We start from the raw sequence: 16,660 nt of genomic DNA on the forward strand, positions 1-16,660 counted from the left end.
CACTTGATATTTCTGCTACTTGGTTCACTCTTACCTAATGTTTGCTTGACTGATCCTTTCTTTGCATTCAGTCCTCAGGCCGGTCTGTATTCCATCTCTTGTCACTTCTTACTTAGTCCTATTTTATTCATACTTGTCAACACTATTTGAAATTATGTTGCATGTTTTTCTGCTTCATTGATAGTCTCCCTTTCCCTGGAAAGGTGACTGGTATGTTGTGAGTGCTCAATAGTTGTTGAAACAAGTCCCTCACCAAATCTTTTTAATCTCTCCCAGTAATCCATGTCAGACCAGGAAGACTTTTCCAGTTATCTCATATGCAGCAGGCCATCCTCCACTGAAGAGTGAGACGTGGCAGGAACCTATTCAAAGCTCTTGCCTCTCCAGTGAACCCGTGTACAGCTTCAGCCAGTGTGAGACTCAAGTTACTCAGGAAGAATCCACCTTTCACTTGCCTTCTCATCCCATTCATCCTCTGGAGTCTCCTCTCTAGGTCCTAATTTCCAGTAGGTCATGCTCTTCCAAGTTCCCTCCTAATATTAGTAATTTACCTTTTTATGAATCAATTACTTCTCTATTTTAGTGTCATCCAGAGGTTTCTTCTAGGAAACCAGGATTGAGTGTGGTCATTCAATTCTCCAGAATATTTTTTCATGTCAGTAAAGTTCAACACATTCTTTTTAATGTCTACAAAATAGCATAGTAAAGATGCACCATAATTTATAATAAATTACAGATTACATTTTTTAGTAGTTGCTCAAATTCCATGGAAGTATTTAGCTGCCTTTTCTTTGAGACCAACGTTGGGGAAAAATGGATGCAATTTTTCAGAAGGTAGCAACAACAAAATGAGGCATTGAAAAAGCAGACCAATGGAAAATATTTCTCAACTAGCTACCTTGCTTATGCTTTACACCTAGGGGATTAACAACTTAAAAAGTGGTTCCTATTAGGTTACTATATGTTACTGTGCATGTCTGTCTGTTACACTGGGGGGTTACCCATAAAAACACTGTTAAAGCAAGAACATTCTCAGATAAGAGGGGGCTTAGCTTTTCTTTGGTTATCTATTTAATAGAGAAATGCTTAATTGCAAGTGTGCCATAGTGTTACTTAGATTGAGGTGACTAGATCAGTAGAGTTCTTGGAGACATCTAACAAATTTACCTTTCGAAAAAAGGTATGTATCTAAATGACAGCTAATGAACAATAATAATACTTTATAGATTGAATCACTTTAATGAGAGAATAGAACATGGTCAAATGGAAGGTAACTGATTTTAGTTTAAGACGAGTATGGAAATGACATAAGTGCCTTATGTTAGGTTTTATTGTTAACATGTGTCACTTTCTAATTTCTCCCGGTAATCCAGTGAGATCAGTAATTGTCTCCATTGCATATATGGAAAACCTGAATTTCAGAGAGGTTTAATGGTTTGTCTAAGCAGGTTAGCTTCCAAGAGATAGTAGGGAATAGTAGTGTGTAGTCTAAGGTTATATATTGTTATATGATTATCTGTTGCCAGGTTTTAAGCAATCCTCTAGCACTTACAGGTGAATCTCTCTTAGCCTCAGTTTATCTGTACAGGGAGAAAAGTGTTCTCACACACAGATTTTTTTTTCAGGAAAAATCTCATAAATATGAAATACCAAATAAATTTATGGAAAGGGCTTAATTCATATGAAGCACTTAATATTAGTATTATATATTCTATCAGTGATTCCCAAGCTTTAGGATTCTGTGGCCAATAGACTTTAAAACGGAAGAGGAGATGGAATGGTCAGCTTCTAGCCAATTGAGGCTATTATAAAAGAAAAAATCATTATCTATCACCACAATCTTTATAAAACGACATTTTAAAATTCAAATTGGTAGTGAACAATGTAGTCTCAGAATGAAGGAGTGTTCTTTAAATTGAATAAATTTAGCTTCATAAACGACTCAGTGTAATTCTTTCTTTTTCTATTTTACTATTAACTAGGAATTGGATGTTCTATTAGTCTCCCTCCAGTTCTAAAATATTTTGACTCTAATATTCATACTTTTTCATAGTCCTCCCTGCTCCTACACTTTTCTCCATCTGACCTAGAAATGCTGGCTGACAGTTTGTAGTCTAAGTGGTTATTTACCTAATGAACTTGTGAATAATTGCTCTTAGAAATCGTAGGAGTAGAGACTATATCAAATGAAATTTGACTTGATAAAATAATAGGCAGTATAAGAAAAGTAGCAAAGACAGCAATATACACTCATTCATCTAACAAATATTTATAGTCTAATATTTGCCAACTACTGTACTAGATCCTACATATGATGAACCAGGCACAAATGATCTATGCCCTTTGGAACTTAAAATTTGTTTTACTCCTATCTCCCAGGACTGGTAGGTTTTTAGAAGCTTCAAGATAAATATTACATATTCCTAGAGCTTTAATTTAATTAAAGGAGGAGTGAGGGTAGGAGGATAATTAGGTAATTTATTTGGCAATTTAAAATTTACGTTGAAAAACATCAATGAATAGGAATAGCATGCAAAATTTACATGGCTTAAAAAATACAACATGTAATACTTTATTTTTTTTTTATTTTTATTTTTTTGAGACGGAGTCTCGCTCTGTCGCCCAGGCTGGAGTGCAGTGGCCGGATCTCAGCTCACTGCAAGCTCCGCCTCCCGGGTTCCCGCCATTCTCCTGCCTCAGCCTCCCACGTAGCTGGGACTACAGGCGCCCGCCACCTCGCCCGGCTAGTTTTTTGTATTTTTTAGTAGAGACGGGGTTTCACCGTGTTAGCCAGGCTGGTCTCAAACTCCTGACCTGGTGATCCACCCGTCTCGGCCTCCCAAAGTGCTGGGATTACAGGCTTGAGCCACCGCGCCCGGCCAACATGTAATACTTTAAAAGCAATTTTACTCAGTTTGGGCTATGGCTCCAGATTGACATGCATAGTTTATTTTCCTCTGCTTCTCGTTTGTGGTTCTTTACATTTAGTTTGCATAAACATCATTTGAAGAAACATTAAAATTGCAGATTCCTGGGTCCTACAGATTCTGATTGAGTAGGGCTGTGAGGAAGCCCAGGACTGCTTTAGAAAAAGCTCTTGGGTGATTCCCATGTAGTGGTCTATAGCTCTTTCTTTGAGGGGACTTGCCTTAGGGATACTTTAGAAGTTTCATAAGGCAATAAATTTAAAAGGAATCTTCACAAAGTGAAATGTAGAAACATTTCTCCGTGAAAGAAACTCATTTTTTGCATACTATCCCTGCTGTCTCTCCTAATGTTGCCAAATTAACATACTTTTAAACTGCAGAGATTAATTTGAGATTAATACATTCAACAGGTCCATTTTAGAAAAAGTCTTTGAGAAATTCTTGACTGATATATTGCCAAAACGTTTGCTTTAAGAGGCTGCCCTAATTCTGATTTTTCAACTAAGTTAGGATATCACAACTTAAAAACAAACAAACATTTATGTAATGAATGGTATGGAATCTGGTTTGGAGTTGTGTCTACTTCTAAAAGTAGAATTTCATGTATTGCCTTTGTATCTTCTAGAGATGTGAATGATCTCCAGCCAGAGACCCCACCAGTAACACACCTACAAGTTGACAAAGTTGGGTTTATTGACTTACTGTAACAAGGGAGAATGCTTGCCATGGGGACCTAATGTGAGGTGTCTCAGTAAGAGGATGTTAGAAACGACATAAGATTTGGGCCTGTCATAGGTGATTTGGGGAAAGTTCAAGAAAGGTGGCACATTGACCTGGACTGGATGATGGTAGGAACTAGTGATAATTCTATAATAGGGCATCTTAATTCTTACCTAAAATGTAGGAATGGAGTGAAGCTAGAACTGATTGGTAAAGAAGTCATAATAGCTAGGATAGGGTCTATTTGAACAATATTCGTGGTTTTCTATTATCAGAAATGATTATGATTATGTTTTTGTTGATTCATTATGGTCACAATGGCCTTGGCTGATGCTGTTCTGTGAAATTGTGTATGTTTAACCAGGGAAAACCATGTCCAGTTGTGAGTTTCAGGCCAGCTCCAGGGTCTGCTTTTCTCTTTTTCAAGGTTAATATAAAAAAGAAAAGTGCTATAGTATGTATGAATAGGATCTATTCATATGTATGAATGAATGTTTCATCCGAAACATTCAACAGTAGCTGTGTGTGGATAAGGCTGAACGCTCAGTGTAGAGGAGTATACAAATATTACCATTCCTATTTAAAACAGCTCAGTAATTACTGTGTGAACTTGACAATAACATTAACAGCTTCCATTTTTTAAGCATCTACTGTATGCCATGTTATGTACTAGGTGCCTTGCATACATTCAGCAGCTTTGCAAGGTGAACATATTTTGATCAGGTCTACTTTGCCAGGTAAGTAGATAGACTATTATTTCTAGAACCACTGAGTTACATTTATTAAGTGGAAGAGCTTGTATATTAATGGGTTCAACTCATTTTGAGCCCACTGTTTTTCCACTATACCAGGATGCCTTTCTATTCAGAACTTTGATGTCTAAAGGTATAGCAATGGAGATAAAATACATTATTGGCAGGATTGTTCAGAGACTCAGATGCTATCATACATCTATGTATGATGTATGAAAGCACCTAGCACAATAAGTGGCTCATGGTAGACAAGTCATAACTAACTGTACTCTGTTTTCATAGCAGAGGTGCCCCTAAATGTGAGTCCAGGAAAGTTAACTATATTGAGGTTGTGGAGTATCTCGACGATTTTAACCTCTCGGTCACAGAGAAGTCAGGCTGAAGCATTTTACCTTTATAGAATCATAGAATTTAAAGAACCAAGAAATTGCTAAGGTCTCCTTTTACAGATGAGACAAATGAAGCTCAGAAAAGCAGTTAATTTGCCCAGGGTCACACATTTAATTATTGCCGGAGCTAGGCTAAGAAACCAGGTCTTCTGATTCCTAAGCCCTTGCCTTCTTCAGGTCACATAACTGGTTCTTCTTATGACGTGTAGATTAGAAAAGTCAGTGTGCCCTGGGGCCCTTGCTCCTTGGTTTCCCTAACAGGGTTATGGGATCTCTGCTGACATTTCAGATCTGAAATTGCAGAGCTCTGCACTTGGATCCTCTCCCTTCTTGTTATGTAATCTTACAGTTAAAAGTTTCTAGGAATATTTTTATTACGTGCAGTTGGCAACTTCGGTATTTTTAAAAGGGTGTTGGTAGCATTATTTCCGGGAGCTAGCTAGCGCTCCAGTTCCTTACCTCGTGGAGAAGACGGGGGCGCAGAGCAGCGAGATTTCCTCGCGGAGCTATACGCCTAGGGTCCTGACCTCGTGGCCCCGGCCCGCGACTCCGCCCCGGGAGCGGGCAGGGGCGGGGCGAGCGCTCGAGCTGGCGGGAAGGAGAAAGGGCCGGGCGCCTACCAGCCGGCAGCTCCGGAGCGGCCCGCGCCATGTCCGCGCACAATCGGGGCACCGAACTCGGTAAGGGGCCCGCGGGGCTCCCCATCCCCTCTCCCTGGCGTCCCGCGCCGCCGGGACTAGCGCGGGGCCTGCCGCCGCCCAGTGCCCTGGCCGTGCGTCCCCGAGGAGTTTTCGCCGGGGCCGGAAGCTGTGGCGTCGGGTCCGCACCCACCCCAAGTAAAGGCCCAACCCGGCAGGCGTAACTCTTGGACACGTTCGCGCCGCCGGCCTTTGCACCCAGGCTTTACTCTTGTATGCGGGAGTAGGGGAGGATTAAATTATCATCTTCCTATCATTTCGTTCACTCTACCTTGCTGGTTGGAAAACCCAACAACCCAAAAAACAAAACCCAAAACAACCCCCAAGCAGGTAAAACCAGATAAAAACCTACCTTCTCCTCCTTTTAATAGAATACCGGTGTAATTTAATGCAGTATTTCCGTAGATAATTTTAACCGTATCCTTGAAGTGGCGGTGCTTGTGGAAAAGTTGTCAGCCTTCTGTGCTCAAAGTGTAACACTGCAGATTGCGTGGGATTTTAGAGTTAGAAAGTTTCGTAAAAATATCTGTATTATTTCCCAATTTTCATCTTTTTTTATATTCAAATATTACTGACAAGAAAGCTTAGTTCAGATTTCTTAAAATGTGAAAAATGTATAATTCAAAGAGCAAAACCATGATCAAGATAAGGTTTAAGCGTCTCAGTTTAAGTATTATAGCTTGGATATCTGTGTATCCAGGATCTTTAACTTCTTACCTGTGTGACTTCGGACAAATTAATCACTTTGCGCGTGTTTCTTCATCTGTAAAATGGTTATTATACCGGTAGTTACCATATAAGGCCGTTAGGAGATTAAATAGGAGGATACATATTTGGTAGATTGTGGGCACCTAGTAAGTCTTCAGTATAGATAGTATTAGTATATGAAGTTATGGTTTTAGGGGCTAATTTTGAGAAAATTGGCTATAAATTGTATGTAACACACACAGGTAGTTCCTTTCCACCCTCCTTAAAAGTGACTTGTACTTAACACAGTCTGCACTTCAAGAGGTGTTGTGGAATTTTTGTCGAATGGTAAGAGTAAATCTATCATTTTAAAGACAGTTGATTTCCTGACCTAGTTGATTTTGTTTTAGTCAATGTCCTCTAGCTGATTATGTTTTAAACTCTAGTCCCATCTCTGGAACGTGGTCTTTAGTAATAACGGCATATTTCTTAGATTGGAATATCCTTGAAGGTGGTGGATATGGGACAGGTTTGGGTGGTGTCTTACCTTGGTATTCCCAGGAATATGACCGTGTGATTATGCATACATCAAGGATGTGCCCTAAATTTCCCAAAACGTAGACGTTTTAAATTTTTCAAAAAACATAATTGAATCATTTTAAAATTTATTTATTTGCAGTAATTAGAATCAGTCACTTCCATTCATTTGTTGAAAAGTAAAAGTATAGACATGAATAATTACCAGGTGGAATAATAGTAAATGTGATTTTTATGCAGCTATCGAAATGATCATAGCTTTGTTTTTATTATCTTCTTTGTTAAAATCAGTTTTTTTTTTCCTTCACAGGTATTAATCCTTAATCCAAACAGGTTTAAACTGAAATGCTAAAATAAGTTATCTGAATTATGTACTAGGGAAAAAAATCTTTTAGTATTAATTTATGCAGTATATTAACTGATGATTTTTAAAATAGTTTTCTAATTGAAAGTCTTTTTAATAAACATTGTAATTAATTTCTAAAATAAATTAACATTTCTGTTCCCTTTTCTTAATACAAAAGGAATTCGTGGTTATTGTGAAAATTCTAGAAAATGCAGTTAGCACAAAAATATTGTAGAATTATTACTAGTCCAATCACTGTTATTTATGATTTGCTGTATATACTTCTAGTTCATAGACTTAAAAAGTATGGAGTTCCTTTGAGACTAAACCTGACCCTCATGATTAAAAAGTCTTTAAGGAAAACATTGGCATTTGGATGTATGAAAGATGTTTTCCAAACAGGGAATGTACCCTGTAGCTTTAATATTGGAGGACGGGGCCCAACATTCTGAGTTTTAACAAGTCCTGTGGGTAATACTGAAGCATACCCAAGTTTGAGAACCATTGGCTTAATGATCTCCAAGGTACTATCAAGTTTTGTACCTAGACTATTATGCCCTATGTAGTCTATTAAAATGTACAGATATTCTTCTATTTTATTAGATGCCACTTAACTATTGCCTAAAATGTAGGTGTCACATGGGTAGTGATCTTTCTTTTGTTCACTGATGTGTTCCAAGTACCTAGAATAGTGTTTGGTACACAGAAGGCCCTCAGAAATGTCTTGAGGCTGGGCATGGTGGCTCATGCCTGTAGTTCTGGCACTTTGGGAGGCCAAGGCAGCCGGATCACTTGAGATCAGATGTTGGAGACCAGCCAGGCCTACATGGCGAAACCCCGTCTTGACTAAAAATACAAAAATTAACTGGGCGTGGTGGCACATGCCTGTAGTCCCAGCTACTTGGGAAGCTGAGGTACGAGAATCGCTGGAACCCAGAGAGTGGAGGTTGCAGTGAGCCGGAGTTGTACCACTGCACTCCATTGGGCAACAGACTGGAGACAGACTGTGTCTGAAAAAAGAGAAAAAAAAAAAATGTCTGTTGAATGAAGGAATAAATTGAGAGCTGCTTCTTACTTGGGGAAACTGGGGAATCTTCCTGGTACCCGTACATGGGTCTCTGTACATGGTTGCATGGACCGGTGCTGTGAAGCTCGGCACCTTCTTCCTCTTTGTGAGTATTATTAAGATTCAGTTTTGTTACATCTGTCTTCAAAGATAGCTCAAGAAGCCTATAAAGGATGTAGACTGTAACTTCCTTGCAAATGTTATCTTTGGAGGCGTCTGGAGAATGGGCGTGTTATTAGATGACTTCTAAGCATCTCCCTGCTCTGTCTCTGTGTGTCTGAAAACTCTTCTGTACAAAAAAGAACATTTCAAAGATACCTGAAAAATAATCATGATGGGATTTTTTTTTTTTTTGAGACGGAGTCTCAGTCTGTCGCCCAGGCTGGAGTGCAGTGGTGTGATCTCGGCTCACTGCAATCCCAGGTTCAAGCGATTCCCCTGCCTCAGCGTCCCAAGTAGCTGAGATTACAGGTGCTAGCCACCACGCTGGGCTAATATTTTTGTATTTTCAGTAGAGACGGGGTTTTGCCATGTTGGCCAGACTGGTGGGATTTTTTATTTTAAGAAGCACATTTATTTAGGTAGTTATTGAGTACCAATCTGTACTGGGTAGTATTACCCCTAGGCTGGCGGTACAAGATAATCAGGGATGGTCACTGCCTTCACAGAGCTATTAATAGGTCTGGTTCAGGAGCTGGACATCAAGCTAGAACTACTATTAAAATAAACGCAAGTGTGATGTGCAATTATTTTTCCTTTATTTTTGTCTAAAAATTAGATAGATGTACCTAGACTGTGCTTTAAATGGGTTGTGAAAACAGAATGTCCTGGTCCTTTTGTATTATAATTTTTAATTTCCTTTTAAAAGAACCTACGAATTAGGGATTTAGGGAGCTCATTTTTGGCATTCCTGCTAAGGTATAACTTGGGTACAGAGTGTTTCTGATTTGGGTGATGATGATTTTCCACTGCAAAGTTAACGTTTAATTTTTGGAATGGATATTTATTTATTTATTTATTTATTGTTTTAATAGAGACTAGGTGTCACTATGTGGACCAGACTGGTCTCAAACTCCTAGCCTCAAGTGACACTCCAGCCTCTACCTCCCAAAGTGCTAGGATTGTAGGCATGAGCCACCGTGCATGGCCTAGAATGGAATCTTAAACCTCAACAATAGGCAAGGCTATCTGTTTGCACAATAATTCTTCACCTTATTTAACACCTACTGTGTGCAGACACTGCTTAGGTGCTGGATATAATGATAATGTTAACATAGAGCTCTAGCTACTTATAAGGCACTATGCTGAATGCTTGAAATTCTCATTTAGTTCACAATGGCCCTGTGAGGGAGATAGCATGATCCTCATTTACACATGAGCAAACTGAGGTACAGAGAGTTTTAAGTAACTTGCCAAAAACCAGTTAGGTATAGCTAATGTGGCAGAGCCAGAATTCAAGCCCAGGTGACCTAGTGCTAGTAACGCTACATGCTTAAACCACCACACTGTGTCGATTGGTGCTAACTGGGAGCACTACACCCTCATGTCAGAAAAGTCAAATAGATAACTGGTGAATAATGTTAATGTTACTCTTAGGTTTGATTTGTCTATTTAAAACATAAAAGGTTGCTGTTTTATTTCCATAACCCACATCTTAAGCATTGCAGTTTGTTTCAGAGAAGACACAGTTTTTCCTGAGGGAGAATGGAAAAGTCCAAACTTTGGTAGATGATGAGAGTAGCGTTAGATGTTAGTGAAGTTTTCAGGGATGGCATGTCAAAACCAGACTTCCTCTGGAACTGCTTCATGTGGATATGCTGATGAGCCTCAGAACATCATGTGATGGTGACCAGGAAGTGACCTCAGGGTGAACTGAGTGGGGCTTTTCTTTGTGTGTTTGTTTTGGTCTCTTGCAGTTTTGTAAAACGTCACCTTTCATACTTCAGTCTTTGGGCTGGCCTCAGCTTCCTAGGTTTAAAAAACAATCCTGTTTCTTTCTTTCTTTCTTTCTTTTTTTTTTTTTGAGACAGAGTCTCACTCTGTCACCCAGGCTGGAGTGCAGTGGCGCGATCTCAGCTCACTACAACCTCTGCCTCCCAGGTTCAAGCGATTCTCCAGTCTCAGCCTCCTGAGTAGCTGGGATTACAGGCGCCTGCCACTATGCCCAGCTAGGTTTTGTATTTTCACTAGAGACGAGGTTTCGCCATGTTGGCCAGGCTGGTCTTGAACTCTTGACCTCAGGTGATCCACCTGCCTCGGCCTCCCAAAGTAGTGGGATTACAGGGGTGAGCCATTGCACCTGGCACAGTCCTGTTTCTTGATGTATTCTTTTTAAACATTTTTAAAATAAGAGATGAGATCTCGCTGTGTTGCCTAGGCTGGTCTTGAACTCCTGGGCTCAAGCAGTTCTCCGCGGCCTCCCAAGTGGCTGGGTCTATAGGCTCTAGTCACTGTGCCAGGCTCTTGTTCTTTAGGTTAAAAAAAATTAAGTAGAAATAGTGAAGTATTTGATAATTTTATTAATTTGGATTGACTTTTTTTGTCCTGGATTTCTACATCTGGAGTTTCTCTTAGTAGTTTCCTGAAAAATAGAACTGGAATCTCTGTAGTCGTAAACAAGATAAACAGTTTAAGGAATCTATGGGTCACAAGTGAGAAGTGACCTAATACACCTTACAAAGTCTCCATATTTCTTTTTATTGATACAGAGGGCTTTAAATTTTGCCTTGTAAGTTACAAAAGTCAATTCCTACTAAAATAAAAAAAAACACCCAACAACAAAACTAAAACATAAGGCAGTGTATTCTTCACTAGGTGGCATATGAAAATTTGACTCTAGCTCTTAGCTCAGGTGGTAAGAGAATTTAAAAATTTTTAGATTTCTGCAGGGAATTTCCCAACTGGAGTTAACTTGAGGTTTCTTTAAACAATAAAGTTGATTTGCGTAATTTTAAGTTAATGTGGGTTTTATGTCTGAATCTAATTTTTTTCTCTTTAATATTTAATACTTAGCATACATATATTACTTTAGGTTTCACAGAGTACTTTTACTAACATAATCTCTTCTGAATTCTCCCAGGAATCCATTGTGCTAGGCATTATCATTCTCATTTCATGGATGAGAAAACGAAGGCTCAGAAAGCACAAGTAACTTGCTAGTAAGAGTTAGTAAGAATTGAGGTCACGACTCAAATGCAGAACTTCTGATTACAAGTTCTTTACCCTTTGCTTTACACCAGCGGTCCCGAACCTTTTTGGCACCAGGGACTGAACTGGTTTTGTGGAGGACAGTTTTTCCACAGACCGGGGTGGGAGTAAGGGTTTCAACAAGATGTTTCTGGCTTATCTTACAATTTCCCTTTCTCAGCACCAGAGTCAGCCAGCTCTCCAAGGAGCATTTTTTTCAGTGGATAACAATACTGAGAAGCCAAGATCTGAGCCTTAGGTATTCTCATTGTGATGGGTGACTGTTCTCAAGGCCCTCAGCTGGCAGAGCTGAAAAATGTACGTACTGTATACACACACACACTTCTAGATTCATCTACCTATCATTTCTCTGTATCTACATAGTGAAAACCGTGAGTTCACACGAATACCTCCAGTTCTGGTCCAACACCACTGGATTTATTCCAGTTTTCTCCCTTTCCATGTTTAAAACACTCCACATGCTTCCCCTGGCCCCAGCAGACGTTCTTCTTACTGTTCTCAAGCTCTGACCCCTGAGCTGGGCCTCCCTCCTGTGAGGCTGCCTTCCTCATCCCACTGGTGCTTCGTCCCCCACAGCAGGCTGCTGCCTACACAAATCTCCCTGTTACCTTAGTGTAGGGCTGTGGAGCTCTGTGCCCAGCCGCCTCTCCAGGTGGATACCCTCCTTACCCTGGTTGCACTTCCACTCCCCATGTCTTGCTCCCCGTTTGTGCAGATCCCCTCTTGTTCTGATTGGACTCTGGGCTACCCCATGCTGTTTGGCCCACTCTGGGCCATAGTGGTGCCCCCATTTCAACCTGGCTGAAATGACTACCTTGTTCATCTCTTCAGTGCCCCACTCCAGCGGTTTAGGACAATTGTTTGGGAAGGGGAAGGGGGCCAGAATAATTTGTTTTTTTATTTTTTAAAATGTAAATATTTAAGAATATTTTTAAAACGTTATGTGGAGTGCCTGCTGTTCTGGCATTTGTTACTTGCTGCTCATGGTCATGGCGGGGATGCCAAGGTGAGCCTGACCTGGTCTCTGCTTTCCCAGAGCTCATAGTCAACTAAGGGAGATGTTTATGTAAATCACCACACACAGTATGTTAAAACTGACAACAGGAACGTGGTGGGATTGGAAGGATAAAGACGAATTCACAGAGGGTCTGGGGAGGTTTTTTTTGGAGAGGATATTTCTGATGGAGTACTTTCTACAAAGGGACTAGTAAAAGCAGCCCTGGCGTGTTTCATTAACTATAGGAACTCAGTTTTCAGGTATCTAGTGTAATCTTATTACACTGTAATGGCTAAGAGTAATGTTTTCATGAAGAAAGAAAAAAAAAATCCTTCATGATCTATGTATGAAATACATACACTGAGTCAATAATTATGTACATTTTAGATTTTAAGTGGGGCATCCTTTTGTGAATGCTAACTACTTTGATTTTACCTTAGAAGTCTTTTACTTTTTGCTTGTAAGCGTAAATGATGAGGCTGTCTTTTATTATTCTGATACTGTTTGATAAATAGAAAAACTATAAAGTAATAATTTGGGTTTGTTGTATAATTAAATAATTAAAAGTCCTCCGTGGTGCCTGCTAAGTTAAAAAACATTTTTTTTTTAAACCATCTAAGCCCGGTGGATTTTAATTATTAGGAAGGAAGAAAAACTTCAAGCACTTATTTAAAATGGGATGCCTCAGCCAGGAAAGAAAGACTAGTAAATGAGACAGCAGACAGAGCCCTTGAGGATGCGATTTAAACATGTCACCAGAAATTGTTTAAGTGGAGAGCTCTGGCCCTTTAAAAACACTGTCTGTCATTTGAGGATTGGGTCACCTTGAAATGTGTTCATCTTTTGAGTTAAAGGCATAAAAAGGCACTTTGAAATTTTTCAGTTAACTTTGGTGTGTGTTGTGTGTGTGTCTACGAATGTACTTCTCCTCAGCCTGCGTCAGCCGTAACAGTGAGTTCCCTGGAAACCAGAGTGGTTGCACGGGAAGGATAAATGTTTAATCTTGGCTCCAGCAAACTATACAGATTTTTTAAATGTTGAGACACTCTGGCTGCAACTTCTGGCTCTCTTTGTATAATCAGGCCTTCCTCCCCCAAAGCAAAGTCTAAGATAAGAGTAGCTGCTGGTAGTTATTTCCTAAAAAGGTGCCACTTAACTGGTGTCTTTGTTCTTTTGGAAGGTGGTTAATGATGCTAAAGTCTTTAAAGACTGGAAAAATATCCAAATTAACTTATCTCATAATCCAGATTCAGATAAAGTTTTCAACTGCCCACCTAATGGACTGCCCCACAACCTCAGAAAGAAGTGTGTGTGTGTGTGTGTGTGTGTGTGTGAGAGAGAGAGAGAGAGAGAAAGAGAGAAAGAGAGAGGGAAGGAGGGAGGGAGAGAGAAAAGAGATTTCATTCAAATGTGTAAAATTTGACACTAAACTAGGTATCCAGCCTGCTGAAGGTATAATTAGAGACTCCTTATCTGATGTAGAGATCCTTGAATAAACATTACCTCTTATGAATATTTCAGATACTCTTTTCTAGGAAAATAATAGTGTCCACACTTATAAGGCTACCTCTTTTTGTTGTTGTTTTTCATGTCATGGAATTTCCTAACGGAAAGGCATGTTTGCTGTCAGTCCATCTCCCTTCTGTTGTGGGTAAGAAAACTGAGATCTAGGGAAGTTAAGCCTGTGGTCACATGGCTGGTTAGAGGCAGTACTGGAATGGAAATTCAGGCTCTCTCTATGCTGGTTTAGTCTAGTACGTTGCATTACCTTCTTTTCCACTAGCTTACCATGAGCTTGGCTGGGCTGTGACCCTGCCTCAGAATCACCTAAGATGCTTCTTAAAAATACAGATTCCTGAGCCCCACAGTAGCTTTAATTATTTGTATTATGGGGGCTGGGCTTGGCGGATCACGCCTGTAATCCCTGCACTTTGGGAGGCCGAGGCGGGCGGATCACGAGGTCGAGAGATTGAGTCTATCCTGGCCAACATGGTGAAACCCCGTCTCTACTAAAAGTACAAAAATTAGCTGGGCGCAGTGGCACGTGCCTGTAGTCCCACCTACTCACGAGGCTGAGGCAGGAGAATCACTTGAACTCAGGAGGCAAGGTTGCGGTGAGCCAAGTTCGTGCCACTACACTCCAGCCTGGCAACAGAGTGAGACTCCGTCTCAAAAAAAAAAAAAAAAAAAAACCAAAAAACAAAATAACAAATTATTTGTGTTATGGGGAGAAAGCCCAGGAGTCTGCATTTTTACAGGATTCCCAGATAGCTCTTATGAATGAATATTGCAGGGTCAGAACCATGCAGTAAGTTGTGGAGTAGACCCAGGTTCAGATTCAGAGAATCTCTAATTATGATCTATTTTTTTTTTTATAAATCTTCTGTCATTTTTACCTTTATCTTATTATCTTTATATATCATATATTTTACATTGATAAGCAAAGTTTAAGCAAATATGGAGAGAAATTAGCCTTTTTCTTTGATTGAGGTAAGTGAAGAAATGTGTTAAAGTGAATGTGAAGGCCTATTGGAAACATTGGGGTGACGTAGTGAAGTTTTAGTGCATATATCTGAAAAGTGCACTGTGTCTGAAAAGGGACATATTTTATTCAAATGATGCCAGTGGCTGGTGGAAGGATATAATTAGTCTTCTTGATGATTTTGGAAATTGACATAAGGGTATCTTCTTTGTGGTCTCAGAGACTTTAGGAGCTAGACCCCAATCCCATTAACTGAAGATGTGAGATTAACCAGAAAGAGTAATTCAGTTAATTTTCTGGTAGAAAAAAACATATTCATGCTTCCTTGAGATTATGGATTAAGTTTGTATTTTGGACTCAGGGAAGAAAGTAGGTTGTAACAATTCCTATTGTATTTGGTGAAGGAGCTCAAGATCTGTATATTGTGGTATTTTGAGGGAGATTATTTTTTCTACAGTAAATAGCAAGAGACTTAAGTGCTTCTAATAATTTTACAAAGAGGCCGGGCACGGTGGCTCACGCCTGTAATCCCAGCACTGTGGGAGGCCGAGGTGGGCAGATCATCTGAGTTCACACGTTCGAGACCAGCCTGGTCAACATGATGAAACTTCGTTTCTACTAAAAATACAGAAAAATTCAGCCAGGCCTGGTGGCGAGTCCCTTGTAATCCCAGCTACTCGGGAGACTGAGGCAGGAGAGTCGCTTGAACCCGGGAGGCAGAGGTTGCAGTGAGCTGAGCCGAGATCACGCCATTGTACTCCAGCCTGGGCGACGAGCAAAACTCCATCTCAAAAAAAAAAAAAAATAAAATTTAAAAATAAATAAATAAATAAATAATTTTCCAAAGAATAAACAAGAAATGTATTTTAGTTTTTTGTCTTTATAAGCAGAGTTTTCCTTTTTTAACTTTTGACTTCTTAGGAGGCAATCATTATTATAATCTCAAAGTCATTCATTCAGCACGTGTATGTTGAGTACTGTGAACTCATCACTGTCCATGTCTTTGTGAAAGCCACAAGAGCGATAGAACTTGGGAGCCCTGCCCTTGAGAAGCTTACCTTCATCAAACTTTAAAATATCCCTGGGGAAGTACACTGCCTTATTCTTGTCAAGGAAAGCAAACTGTGGCCATCATCAGGATATGCACTTGCCCTGTTTGAAATGATTAGCTGGTCAACATTGTATTATTAACCTTTAGATCATCATTTAAAAATGCTGTGGGAAATCTCTTGAGCTAGGCAAAGATCTAATATGGAATTTTATTAGTGACAACATTTCCATAGATCTGTCTCCAGCAAGAAAAAAATCATAATTTCAGTCTGCAGATGAATGCTGTATTTGACTGAGTGTTCCATTAAACTACTAATTAATATAGAGAAATTTTGGGACACAGTGATTAGCATGTAGAGTCTAGAAAATAGGCATTGGTGCTGATAATACTGAAGACTGTCTCAAAGAAAAGCATCCTAAAGAAAGTTCAGTTGTTTTGGTGCTTGACAGTAGTTATTTTTACAGGCCAAGTTGAAATTAGGTATCCTGTGGAATGAATGTCAGGGAATGTGAACCTGCTCATTTATGCTTCATTGAATGCATTGTGGTTTATCTGGAAGGATACAGGATTGGGAGCCAGGCACTTTAGTTCTAGATACGATGGCATCTAGCTGTGGAAGCTTGCGGGGTGGGGAGGGGCTTCAGTACATTGGCTTGTACTTCCCAAGTCTGTAAAACAGACACAGGAGAACGTAGGTTCATCAGTTGTAAGGTTTGTACCACTCTGATGGGGGATGTTGATAATGGGGGAGGCTATGCATGTGTGGGGGCAAAGCGTATGTGGGAAATCTCTATACCTTCT

The 16,660-nt window shown here is 39.8% G+C and overlaps 1 protein-coding gene across 3 annotated transcripts in view; it reads left to right on the plus strand.

The window, feature by feature from the left end:
- The first annotated feature begins 2,892 nt into the window (after positions 1 to 2,892).
- Positions 2,893 to 16,660, plus strand: part of DERA (deoxyribose-phosphate aldolase) — a 201,903-nt gene continuing 188,135 nt past the window's right edge. The window contains exon 1 of one of the 3 annotated variants that reach the window (XM_021922079.2): positions 2,893 to 5,468. In XM_021922079.2, coding sequence (XP_021777771.1) covers positions 5,438 to 5,468 — 31 coding nt within the window. In that variant the 5' untranslated portion in view covers positions 2,893 to 5,437. The remainder of the gene's footprint in view (positions 5,469 to 16,660) is intronic. The other 2 variants (XM_009180293.4, XM_003906067.5) reach the window with 2 other exon arrangements.

The sequence above is a fragment of the Papio anubis genome, chromosome 9 (genome assembly GCF_008728515.1).
Source record: "Papio anubis isolate 15944 chromosome 9, Panubis1.0, whole genome shotgun sequence".
NCBI lineage: Eukaryota > Metazoa > Chordata > Mammalia > Primates > Cercopithecidae > Papio > Papio anubis.